The 13,801-nt window shown below is 47.0% G+C and overlaps 1 protein-coding gene across 1 annotated transcript in view; it reads right to left on the bottom strand.

The window, feature by feature from the left end:
- RTN1 (reticulon 1) overlaps nt 1-13,801 on the bottom strand; it is a 92,459-nt gene that overhangs the window by 34,108 nt on the left and 44,550 nt on the right. Inside the window, exons 2-3 of the mRNA XM_072337352.1 lie at nt 6,227-6,970; nt 3,484-4,266 (exon numbers count right to left, since the gene is read on the bottom strand). Of these exons, the coding sequence (XP_072193453.1) occupies nt 3,484-4,266; nt 6,227-6,970 (1,527 nt within the window). The remainder of the gene's footprint in view (nt 1-3,483; nt 4,267-6,226; nt 6,971-13,801) is intronic.

Genomic DNA, 13,801 nt, shown 5'->3' on the forward strand with positions numbered 1-13,801 from the left:
ACGGTGGGACAGCTCTGGACAACAGAGAGGCCACCCTTGCAGGTGACTAACCAGATTAACATTACAGTGGTCTTTCAAAAGGCAGAGAAATCAGGATGCATAGGGTGGTACCAGCTGCAGTGCAGAAGACAGCATTTTAGACACTGAATTTTATCAGACTGTTCCTTGGCTGAGGTTCTTGCATGGAGCCTGGGTCCTACCAGCTGTGCCATCTAGTGTGTGGGCCGCAGCATGACAGCAGCCCCGGGCTGGAGTTCCCATTTTCCTGCAATAAATTGTTATAAAATGAAAAAGGAAAATGAACGTAGAGCACCCACACACTTTGCTCTGGCTACTGAGTAACACAAATACATCTCATCTTCCTTCTCTGTGTTTGAATATTTAAAATAAAAATGGAACTGAGCTGGCAACCTCCTCCCCCCAAAACTACATCCAGAAGGGCTCCAAATCCTGATGGAATGAGCTGTGTCCAGCAGTGCATCATTTCTGACCATGCAAAAAAGCAAGTGAGTCTGACTAGTAGCTAACAGCATTGGATAGCTTTGCTATTACAACCTGAGATACTCAGCTCCAGTAAAAAGGAGGTAGGAAGTCAATGCCCATTTTTGTTATTGCCACTGGATGGCAACAGACGTTAAGCAGAGATGCTGAGTTACCACTGCGCAAACCTCACATCCATTTGCTGTTCTCTGCCTTGATGGAATTAAAGGATCACAACACAAAACTGTTCAAACTTAGACACGAAGCTGGTGGCTGACTACTTTTACATTTCACATAGCTGGCTGTGAGCTGGCCAAAGGCAACTGAAATACCTACAATTGGGTGTCAAAAGCACAGCTATGTGAGTCGAACAGCTTCATTTGATCCACTGATTTTCCATAAAGGTTCAGAAATGCTGAGCGTGCACTGACTTGAGCTCAGGTGGGACTTTGTAGTGGGCACAGCAAAGTCAGTCCCCACATGGATTCCATGTACAATACAAAGATCATTCTGCCTTAATGATGGTGTGTGGTGGTGGACCAGCACTACCAAGGTGACATGTAACAAGGAGGTAACAAACTCTTCAAGGTTTTCTCTTCTGTTTAAACAGTCTTGTATGTTGGTACCCCCTTTATGACAGACACTTATAATTAAGATAATTCTCTTAACGATTTGGATGACATCATTTTGCTGCGTTTCCATTGAGTGGCACTGTGCCATACCCCTCTGTTCTTACCACTAGGCTGAATGTGATCCACGCCAAACGCCTGGCACGTGAACCCAAGTTGGCATACAGCACATATTTAATGGCTCTGCTGAAAAGCTCTGCTGAGACCTCAAGTCAAGGGCAGCCACTGTCCCCTTGGATGTGCTCTGCCTTGCCATTTTTCTGCCAGCCAGTCCTACTTCAAGATCATGCAGCCTGGGGAGAAACAAGGGGAATGCGCTGGTTCCACCAGGCCATTTAATGTGCCCCTTCAGTTCACCTCTGAAAAACAGCTTAAGTGTTTCATGTGAATTTATGTCAGTCAGTGAGGGGGTAAATTCTTCTTTCCCAGGTCAGGAATACTCTATATTCAACCCATAAATGTAATTGGTGCCCAGAAATAGCAAATACCCATGATAGGAAGGCAGAGTGAACTGGACATCACTACTGTTCACTTTTCACACCTTGAGCCCACCTTTCCCTACCCTGAAACCTGCTTTAAAAAATAACACAAGATTTAGCAATAATCTTCTTGGCATTACATTCTGGTTTTGTTCTCTGGCACTGGAGCATCTTAAGGGAGAAAAGCAGAGACTGAAATACAGTACTTGCGCATCACCAAGCAGTAATTAGCTGTTTCATACCTGCCCTGGAGGAAACCTTCCTGCCACTACAGACCTATGGGAGTGTAGATATGAAACATGGACATGCTGTGATACAGGTAGAAAGTCACGCACACAGGGGTCTTCTATAACTGCCATGTGGGAACGAGCCCCTGCTAGCATCAGCTTAAACAATGGCAGTAAGTACAGGGAAAAGTTAGGCCAAAGAACTCCAAATAAGATCAAGAGAAACTGGATTTGTGCTGTATGTAGTTGCACTGAGTTCAGCAGAGCTACATCCAGATGAAGTCTGGCACTTTGGATTTTGTGTTGGGTTATGCTATGAGTTCAAAGACACTTGTATAGCCTGGAAGAAGAAAATCTCTCTGAGGAAACAGACCTCTTCTAAAGAGGGGTTGCAAGGAAGCATGAGGGATTTTCCAGGAAAGCTGATCTGTTGACAAGGGTGCGTGTCCCTGCAAGTTGTACTGGGGCCTGAAACCTCAAAATCACAGTACAGTGAAATTAGCTGCCCTTCTGCTATTGCCCAGGTACTTCCCAAATCTAAGATCTCGAGTTGTCTGCCTAGTTGCAACTTCAGCATTAAATGTAGTTGCAGGAATCAGCAACCTTGCAGGAGCCAAACCCAACCTACATACTGCAGGAAGGCTGTGCAAGGGAAATTCAATCAGCTCTGCAGTTTTGAGAGCTTGGGAAGGGTCTGGGCAAGGCCTTGCAAAAGGGGAATCTGAGAATGGGGAGAGAAAAGACAGAGCTCACCCACCTGTATAAGAACTAAGAGAGACAAGGTGCGATGTTGTGTGCTCTGTGATCTGGCAGGAAAATATACTAAGGAGAAATAATGATGTTTGTTATTCAGCCTATTAATTCTATTAACTCATTACCTCTAAGAATATCAGTATTAACATATCTAATTGCACTGCAGATCTTGCAGTAGGCTCCTCAGCACATTGCACATGTTCAGGCTGCTTCCTTACATACCTGCATGCTTGGGTTCGCAGTGCTAGATAAATCAGATATAAGTGTGCCACAAATATGCCTATCACATTTCCAGGCCATCATGTGGTCAGTGGTCTGCACAAATATGGACAGACAAAAAAGATGCTCACTGATCAGCAGAGGTGAGGATTGCCTGAACTCTATCCAGTTTTCTGTAGGGAAGCAGCAGCTCTCTGCATGCCAGCCTCTGCCAGGGGCACAGCAGGCTTGAGCAGCCCAAATGTTCCTTTCTGCTGCAAATTTGAGGACATCTGCTTTGTCATGGGCATACCCAGCTCTGAGCTGTGGTTACCCAGTGCCAGTAGCATCCCCTGGTCAACAATGCAAACATCTCCCCTGCAAGGAGCAGATGCTTCCCTCTCCTCCCCCTTCTTCCCAGTTAACAGTCATAGGACAAGAGGTAATGGCACTAAGCTGCGTCAGGGAAGGTTCGGGTTGGATATTAGGAAAAGTTTCTTCTCAGAAAGAGTGGTAATGCGTTAGAAGGCTGCCCAGGGATGGGGTGGAGTCACTGTCCCTGGAGGTGTTCAGGAAAAGGGGAGATGTGGTACTGAGAGACATGGTCAGCGGGCATGGTGGGAAAGGAGAGGGGTTGGATTTGGTGATCTTAAAGGTCTTTTCCAACCTATAATTCACAGTAGCATTGCAAAAATCAACAAAAACATATACATTTACCTTTCTGCTTATTTAAAAACGGCAGCAGAGGGGAAGCCAAGGGGCTTTTTTTCCCAGAGTCCTTGGAAGACACTTTACTTTGGTTAACAACAGTTTCTTCAATGGGTTTCTTCAGGATTATTCTTTCCTTCAGCTCCTCAGTACTGACAGCAGATGTTGGAGGCTCAGAGCTTACTTTTGGGGCAACAAAGGAGCATTTCAGGTAGGATGCAGAGTCTGCCAGGTTCTCCCTGTTCATCCTGCTCTCTGTTGTTTTACTAGCTTCATAGTCCAAGGCGCTGGTACGTGAGCTATTCTCTTCCTTGATAATGTCCATCACCATGGGCTTCATGAGAGGGGAGTCCTGCTCCCTCTTCGGGCTCTCTTCAGAGGCCGATGAGGCATCACAGGATTCAATTATGAGCTCGCTATCAAGCTCAGCCTCCCGCTCCTCCCGCAGGATGCTGTACTGGATGGATGGGGAGGCAGGTGAGGGAGGGGGCCCTCCAATGTGGCTGAAGGTCATGTAGTTGGAGTGCAGCACCTCCTCGGCAGCCAGTGGGTCCTCCGAGACCAGTTCAATCTCTGAGTCCCCAGACTCAGCACTGCTGGCTTCATTATCCATGGGTGGGGGGACAGCTGGGTGCCCAGGCTTTATCTTCTGCTCTTGTTTCTCTGCAGAAACGGCTGCTGACTGCTGCACCTCGGAGGTTTCAAAGGAGAAGCCTTTCGCTTCCTTAATGGCACTGATGAGCTCGTCCTCTGACAGGCTGCCTTTGCCCTGTGATTCTGAGCCTGACGGTTCTGTGCACAGAAAGAAAGGGAGAAACAAACAAACAAACAAACAAAATTAATAAAAAGTGGTATTTTCTGTCTGCTTAGGCAACAAACAATAGATCTGACACTAGCATAGAACCCTTCAGAAGAGCTGGTAACACAGGCAGAAAGTCATCTCATCTGGAGTGACAGACAGTAATCACAGCTTGTCCTCATACATTATTCCCTATTTCATAAAAAGAGTATCACTATCATCAGTTAGCAAGGGAAAAGCTGAGGCACAAAGGTGATGGTGATCTGAGCTTGGCCAGTGTTTTCCCCTTCTCATTTCACAGGACTGATGCAGAGACCAGAGAATCATAGAATTGTTTGAGTTGCGATGGCCCTTTAAAGGCCATCCTGTCCAACTCCCTTTCAATGAATAGGGATGCCTACAGCTTGAGCAGGTGCTCAGAGCCCCATCCAGCCTGACCTTTAATGTTCTACAAAGGGACATGGTTTAGCAAGGGGATTCTGGTGGTAGGTGGATGGTTGGACTGGATGACCTTGGAGGTTTATTCCAGCCTTGGGGGTTCTATGATTCTAGAATTCTACTGTGTCCTGCTGAGAGATGGGCAAGAATTACAACCCCTTCTCTTCTCCCTAAGCAGCTTTGTTTTGTACATCTGCCAAATCATATCTCAACAGCAGTCGTGAACACACATCAATGGTGTGTCTGCACCTCCTCTAACAAAACAGCTCTCTCAGAACACCCTTAGCCTTGACATTTGCCTTGCTAAGGGGGAGTCCCCTGTAGCCACAAGCAGCCAGTACAAGGGTCAGCCAGTACAAGGGTCAGCCACTACAAGGCTCAGCCACTACAAGGCTCAGCCACACACTGTTCACCTGCTGCAATGAGATTCAGTTACCCAGTGCCATTCAGTCCTTTCACAGCTGCCAAGGATGGCATAAATAATAATTAGTGCCTGAAGTTCTTAATTACCTCTTAGTGCAAAAAGTGTAAATCGATAAAAACTGCTGCAGATGTAGTGTGTGATATCACCCAGTCAAACAAAAGAAGAAAAATGGGATGCTATAAAGCTAATTTCTTTCCTAAAGCCTCTAACTAACACAGGCTGTTAGAGTTGACGGGGACTCCTTTTTCTTCCTTTTTGAAGGTGCACAAAAGCATGCACAGTTCTGGAAGAGTTTCACTCTGTGTCTGCAAGGGTGGAAATCCCAAACTGCCATTTTATGGGAATTCCTCTGGACTTTTACATGCTCCAAGGATTCATCAAAGGAATGAACGTTCTGGCACGAGGACACTCATTTTCAATTAGCAGGGCATCGATCCAGGATGCTGATATTTAATTTCAAGTTTCAAAGTTCTGTTTCCTGACAGCGAATCTCATTTCTTTTTAAAATGCTACACTGCTTCCATGTTTTAACGGTGAGCAGCAGTTGTATAATATAGGAAATGAGGAACAGACATCATACAATGCTGCAGTAATCAGATGACAGGAAAACGTGAGGGATTTGGTGCCTGCCACCCCATAGCAGAAGCCAAGCAATCAGCAGTCTTTATCAGAAATTGGCCCTTTGTCCCCCTGTAAATGAGATGACAGCATTCCTCTCATCAGCATTTTTCCAACCGCAGCACTTTCACCTGAAAACAGTGCTCATTTTTAACAGTTCAACCCAATGCTCAGCAAGGGCAAAAAGGCATTAAACAGCCATTGAAATCTAACAAAATAACCCAGCCCTTCACAGCACCCTGGTCCCGCATCCCTCTGGGCAGCGTGGTCAGCTGGGATCACCAAGAAACCCCAAAATCACTGACAATGCACCTGATGGCATCCTGCTGGCCACCAGCAACGTGAAAAGCTACAAGAGCAGAGCAGAAACACCTCCACCATGAAGGCCTGTTACCATCAGTGATTCCACAAATGCAGAGCTAACAATGCAACCTCTCACTGAACAGCAAAAAAGGTGATGGTGACAGCATTACCTGTGCCAGAGGATGGTGGTGTGACAGATCCTGGGCTGTCATCTTCTGGCTCTGACACCATCACTGTGGGTACCACCTCAGGGTTCGGCTTCAGACCAGATTTGGGCTGTGTAAGACTTGCCTCTTTGCTGGGGGCCTCTCTGGCACCAGGGGTCTCGGTGAGTGTGATCTTGACGGGGTCTGTTACCATAGAGGTGTTGTGCTGGTCTCTAAACCTTTTGTCTTCAAGTGGGTCTTGCTCTTTGGGAGCTTTTATGGACTCTGAAGCCGTTGTCCTCTGAGGTTCAGCAGCATGGCCAGATCCGATGGGTGTTCCTTGGTACTCATCAATAAGGTCTGGGCTCTCATCTTCCAAGTCTGGATTGTGTTTTTCTTGGTACTTTATTTCTTCTGGTCTACTTATGTCCATGTATTTATAACCTTCCACTTTCATGGGATCTGCTAAGGTTTTGTCAACCTCAGCAGACTCTGCAGGTGTCATCTCAATTCCCGAATCCAAGCTAAACAAGCCACGGGACTCCAACCCAGTCACATCTTGAACGGGATGCCCCAGTGCATTAAAGCCTTCCGTGCTGCCTGAGCAGGGAATGGGGCTGTTCTCCTGCTGGTAAATGCCTGTGAAGTAGGTGCTGTCCCGGGGAGTGGTGTAGTGGACATCCGAGATCAGGGAGGTGTAGAAGGAGCTGTCAGCCCCATTGGCTGAGCTGGAGCCATAGTCAAAGAGGTGTGATGATGCCGTGACACCTGCAGCAAAAGCATAAAACAGCACTGTGAGAAGACAAGTACCAGCATGTGCCAGCCTTTGTGAAAGAAAAAGCTTCTGGGAGTTGTAGTTCATTCTACTCTTCTGAGACCAAGAGACCAGAAACACTGACAATGCACAGAAGTGCAGTGATAACTCTTTAACTCCCAGTAGACTTCATGGTGCTGTGATGTGGAATACTGATCAGAAATCATAAAACCAGAAAACCACACCACATTCATTACCTACATCGCACAGCAGCAAAAAAGCAGTGAAACCTTTACACACACCCCTGCATCATTCCCATGTACTGCCTTTGATTTCCTTATCGTGCTTTAAGTTCCTGGGGACGTGGCTAAATGAATTATAAAGGGCAGCTACTCTGCAGCATCAAAAGAGAGCATAGTTCAGCAACTGAACTGCAAGATTCCTTCAGTGGAAGCTGGAGGAGGGGAGAAAAGTGTTCATAGGGTCTGCTGGATCGGGACATGAAGGAACAAAGTTGATGTCTATAGGATCCACTGCCTAACTGTTACTGCTTACATGCTGGTGCACACAGCACTGGAGAGGCCAGCTGGCTTTCTCCAACCTCTGCTCATCACTCTGCAAGAGATACACACTGTTCCACATGTGCAGTGTCCTGGGCTACCAATCACAAGGCAAACTAAAGGGACATTGCTGCAGCTGCAATGTCAGAAGCTGCAAGGTATCCATGGAAATGCCCCCGAGCTGCTTGCATTTACTTTCTTTCTGCTTTGCACATACACAATACCACCTTAAAGAGCAGTCACAGTTACTTTTGTCCAATTGCCATGAGGTATATGCAGCTTGTAGAGCAAGCTGTGAACAATATATTTTTCCTCTCAGCACTCCTCAGCATCTAACCACAGGCTTTGTTTTACCACATAGACTGGCTGGATTTCACACACACAGCCCTGCACAAAGGCAGACCACCAGCTCCCTCGTGCATATTTTTGTATTGCTCGCTGCATGCAGCACATCATTTCTCTTCCCCAGACTGGAATGGGACGCTCGCTCCTTCACAAAGGGAAACCTGGTAGCATAGAGAAGAAGCATCCTGAAAGTGCTATGTCTGATAAGTCACTTCCCCTCTTGCTTATAAACTCTTTTCAAGCTCCAGGAGACCTCACTGCAGCCTCCTCCAGGCTCTCTCAGTCTGCCTTCATAGGAGAAGTGCTCCAGCCCTCTAAGCATTGTCCTGACTCTCCTCTGGACTCACTCCAACAACCCCACATCTTTCTTGTGCTCAGAACCCAAGCCTGGTTGCAGTATATATATATAAAAAAGCAAATTCTAAAATGATCAGCAAGTGAAAAAGGGACACGTTATTTTCCTGCAAATCTTTTCTTGCTGAGCTGACTTTGTGAGAATTATTCATAAACAGGTTTGTATTGCACAATGTGTTGGTTAGCTGAAATTACCTGATGTGCTGTTTATGCCAACACGTTTCAGGCTGTTGAACTGCTGATTAAAGACAACTTACGCCTGTTTCTGCCACTGCCTGTTGTTTGTAATTCACTGTTTGTGCTGGGTGAGTGGCTATCGAAATCACGGAGTTCTGGAGCTGCCCTTTCATTAGCTGATTCCCAGGTGCCTCCCTGGGTCTGATCCAAAGCCCAGTGAATTCACTAGGAAAAAATCCCACTATATCGAGTGGCCACGGATCAGCTCAGGATGACGGAGCAGCCTTTGCTGCTTTGGGTACTCACAAAAAATGCAGCAGCAGCAGCAAGCAGAAACCACAAGAGCAGACTTAGAATGGACTCGTTGATCATGAGCCTCCTCTTTTTTCTTTGCAGTGCTTTCGCAGATAATGGTGAAACGGTACATACGTTTCTCCTTGGAGTCCAGGTGCACACGAGCAGGCAGTGTTTGCAGCAGCAGGACAGAGGGATCCTAACTCACAAGGCAACTGTAGAACCAAAAGCTCAAAGACGGCTGAAATTGCTTAATTACTGGGATTTAATGCAACTCTGTATTTCCACAGAGAATGAATGAAAGCCATTGCTAAAAGTGCCTCTTAGTGGACAAACATGAATGCATTGCTATTAGGCTGGCTATTAAAGACATGGAAACCTGCAGAAGCTGAGCCGATTTTTGCTGAAGAATGGCGCATTCAGAGCCTGGTGATTAAGCAATGCCTTCCCTAATTTTAAGTTTGTTTAGTTCAATATCCGTGGGAAGGAGAAGCCTTGAATAGCTCTGGTAATGGACGGCAGGATCAGCTCTGAAGTTACCCTTGTCACAAAGGCTGTTTTTAAAAACTGGATGTCTCTCAAATGTGCCCAAAAACCTGCCTGCCAGTTCAGGTAAAGCCAAGCCATTCAGTGCTGGGAGCAGCAGTCGTGTTTGCTTGTAACATGAACCCTCGGGAAATCACTGCACTTCCTGCAACCACCGAAGAAGGAATGGGTCTGATTCCAGCATTCTGAGCACAGCTGAGGGCTCACTAAGTCACATGCAATTTCATCAACTGTAAAGAATTTCCCTTTCCTTTTTGTTTGGAAAACGATTGCTTTGTTTCCTTAGAATAAGTAACTTAGCGCTTCAGAGATCCTTCCCTGCAGCGCTGGAGTTTAGCAACTGACACAGCACAGTAACTTAGAAATGATGGGTTCGTACAGAATAACTCTTAGTTTAAGACAAGCAGCTGAAGACCAACTTGGATCATTGAAAGCTGCAGTGCTCCAGCACATTGGAAGAGGAGCTGGGATTAGGTTAGTTGAGGAGTTGAGGAGCCACCATCCCTGGAGGAGCTCAAGAGCCATGGAGATGTGGCATTGAGGAACTCGGTCAGTGGGCATGATGGGGATGGGTTGATGGTTGGACTCGGTGTCCTTTAGAGATCTTTTCCAACCTTTAATGATGCTATGATTCTACAGCCTTTCTGCTTGCTTCCACATATACAATAAAAGTAGCTATTAAGCAGTCCTGCCTTTTCTGTACCAACCCTGCAATTTGGACATCAGCCACAAGTAACAAGCTTGGTTACAAGTCCAACCTCAAACCTTGGGAAAGCTGCAAAGAATTCCAGACATCCTTGGCTGGTACTGCTCCCAGCAGGAGTGAATGTAGCTTGCAGAAGAGGCAGACATCTCCCAGCCTCATACCAAATCATCCAAAACCTTGAAACCAGCTGGGTAGAATCACAGAATTGTTTGAGTTGGAAGGGACCTTTAAAGGCCATCTGGTCCAAACCCCCTGCAATGAACAAGGATATCTACAGATAAGTCATACTGCTCAAAGTCCTGTCCAGCCTGATAATGAATGTCATGGGTACCCCGGGGATATCTGAATGCACTACTTGGGAGCCACACGCTCAATTTCACCAGGCCCTTCTCCCTGAACTTCTAACACAAGACTTCTAACCCAGTGTCCAGGCAAACCTCACAACTGCTTGAACACTCGAGTGAAAATTTAAATGGCAAGTGAAACCCAAACTTCTCAGAGCTCTTCTATCTACCTGTCAGTGCAGCATTATCATGCTGTGCTGATTTAACTCCATTAAGTCAGCTCTTAAACTCCCCTGGATTAGCCTTTTTCAGTAGCCAAAGCCAGCTGTCAGCCCTGAGCTCTCCTAGCTCCAGATGTTGTAGGTCTGATGCACCGGGCTATCCTGCATCCAGATGCTGCATATTTGATGCACAGAGCAGCAGGCTGTTTGCAACTCGGCTTCTCTAATCTTGCAGCCCTGGCAGCAGGGCCAGCTCTTTCCAGCTGCCAGGAGATGGTGCTCTTTCTGTTAGCTCAGGATTTTCAAAGCCAGTTCATAGGCTGGCAACTTCTTTTCCTCCAACTCTTCCTAATGTTGACTGCAGGAAGAATACAGCTCTGCAGGGCACAGCATTTGCAAGCAGGAATGGCCAGCCTCTCAAAGTCATTCTGGGACTCATTTGCACAACAGATGCTAAAAAAAACTCTGTGTGTGCCAAAAGGATACTCACTCCTGTTCTGTTTCCCCTGGTTCAATGTATGAGTCCTGAATGTGCTATGGAAACTCATAGGCAGCAAGAGGGCTGCTAGCACTGCCTCAGACAAATTAGTGATGCACTTTGATGCATGTAAAACCCTTCCTGTCAGTCAATTTGAGACCCAGCAGCCTCCAGCGCCAGTGCCTTGGCTGTCTGGGAAGCCATCATCCCAGCCAGCAGTTCCAAGCCTCCCCTCTATGCTGGGACCCCAGTTCCCAGAAAGATTTTGCTGCTGAGGATGAGCACCCTTTACTGACTCACCATCCACTAAGCACAATGGCTGGGGATGAGGGCAAGTTGCTTTCAGGATCCTACCCCTGGAGCCTCCAGCATTTTGGAGAGCATTGGGCTGGGGGATGCCCAGTTGAGATGCTCCTCTCTACTGCCACCATCAGGTCCCCACTGTACAGATACACAGCCCTGCTGCACAGCTTCCCCAGATCCTGCCCTGGGGCTCCTCTGGCTGCCCCAGCAGATCTCTGACTTCTATAAAGAAGAGGGGAGTGAGGATCAGGCCCTGGCTCAGCTGCTGAGTGCTACAGCCCTGTCTGTGGGAAGAACACGTAGGAAAAACATTGATGAGCTCTTAATAACATTAACCAGATCCACCCTGGGGAATGCAGGACATGCTGTGCTGCAGCCCCATTATCCTGGCAGGCCATTAAGAGTATCTTTTGTTGCTGAGGACTCTGCACTGCAGCAGCAAGCATCTCCCTGTCAGCACTGCTCCAAAAAAAACCACAAGAGCTCATCTCACACGTTGGTGAATTGCTGCTGTAGGTGCCCCAGTGCACCCCAGACCAAGCCAAGCCCAACATTACTGCTGAGGAGCAGGGCTTGGTTTGGTGATGCTGAATATCCTTAGTCCCCAAAAGCATCCCCAGAGCGCACTGGGTCTGATGGGTGCCCCCAAACCAACAGGCAGGACTGCACTGTGAACTCACAGTGAGTCAGCAGTTCCCATCCCCATGTGCTTCCCTGCTTCAGAGAGTTCCAATTTGACCAGGCAGCAAAACCCAGTATCAGGTCCATGACAACCTTCCCCTGTAATCTGGGCAGCGTGAAATATCACAGGCTCCAAAAAATGAACTTTCAGGGTAGCATAAAAACCATTAAAAACTTACATAAAGTTTCACATGCTCCTGTTAGAAGTACAGCTGCACCAGATCTCCATCATCAGCAGAAAAGAATACAAACATCACTTCTTAGTTTTTAAGAAAAACCAGTTTCAGGGAAATAAAAAGTGAGTTGCTGTGGCAGTATCAGCAAGCGTAACGTAATGGTTAGTAGGGTTCAGTGATACTGAAGTACTGCCTAGAACACTATCAGATGTGCTTTGCTAAGGTTTATTAAGCCCCATTTACGAAAATATCCATTCTCATTTCACCAGACTCACATTTCTCCTGGAAAGATCGAACTTTACTGAGTCCAATAGATAAATCTTCCAAGCCCTAAATGACATAGCACCTAAATCACACTTTCCAAATGATGTGAAATGAAGCCCAACTCTGTTTCAAGCCCTTCCCACAGGAGTTGCTCAAAATCTGGATGTGTTTGGCTAAGTCCCTTTTCTCTTCAGATTCTCAGATATTTAAATTCCACTTCAAACATGACTGAGAAACTCAAGCTGTTCAATGCTTGCATCCCCAGCCTGCAACATCACAGTCACAGAGTCATAGAATATCCTGAGTTGGAAGGGAACTGTATGGATCATCATATCCAACTCCTGGCTCCTCACAGGGCTACCCAAAAACCAGAGCAGTCGTTGGCTCCCCAAGCCCGGTCCAAGCTGTCCTTCAGTATCCCTGCAGAATCCTTCTTGCCCTGGCCAGCCTCCTCTCTGCTTTGAGCCCCCCTGTACCCCAAGCTTCACTTTGGCCAGCTCCTGGACACCCACAAACTCCGCTTCCCTTGCTTGCTGCAAAGCAATCTGCAGTGCTGTGGCTGCAGGTTGAGACTCAGCCTGGAAAAGGGAGAAATACCAACTCTGGCTGCTTTTGACACTCTGATAAAACTGGGACAGAAACCGCTGCCCTACAGCTCCAGGCTCTTTCATGTGTGGGAAGGGATTGATGGCAAGGAGGTAAGAGCTGCTGCTGGAGAAGGAATGGTGCTGAAATGTCAGTCCTGAAGGAAGAGGGATACACGCATTTTGAGGATTGCTGAGTTTTCTCTGTGCCACACATGCCTGACTGCAACATCTCGTGGAAATTCAGCTATTAAAAATGAAGAAAAGAGAAAAGGAAGAGAGGATTAGCTTGCACTTGAGCTTGGCTCGCTGTGCACCGGGCCTGGAGCACCCCAGCAGTGTGAATCCTACAGTGAGATAGGGAGACAACTGCAGCAGCATTCAGCTGAAATCACTGAGGGCTCTCAAGGGGAAAATTAATTCTGTGACAATGCAGAATACCTACAGCGATGAGTCAGGTGCAGAAAGTCAGGGAGAAAAACAGCTGCCAGCCACTGAGGGCTGGGGCAGGGCAGGAATAACTCCACAAAGGCAGTACCTACATGAAGAAGCAATGGAAGAGCTGTGGATTCTGAATCAAAGGGCAGCTTAATAGGAAGCTTTCTTCAGCCTCCAGCTAAAATGATTCTTGCACCCTTTGTTTGTGAAGAACCAAAGAGGCTGGCAGCTGCTGGCGACAATGGGCCTTCTATCTGCTATAACCAAGGTACACTCTGAGTGTGTAATTGTATGGTTGGAGAACGTCATTCTTTTACAAGGCCTTAGGAACCAGCAAATAGAATGATGGGATGGCTCATGCTGGAAGAGATTTCAGTCAAATATCATCAAGCTACAACCCCCTGGTGCAAATCACTATTATAGGCTGCCCAGAG

This window comes from Excalfactoria chinensis, chromosome 5, assembly GCF_039878825.1.
Source record: "Excalfactoria chinensis isolate bCotChi1 chromosome 5, bCotChi1.hap2, whole genome shotgun sequence".
Classification (NCBI taxonomy): domain Eukaryota; kingdom Metazoa; phylum Chordata; class Aves; order Galliformes; family Phasianidae; genus Excalfactoria; species Excalfactoria chinensis.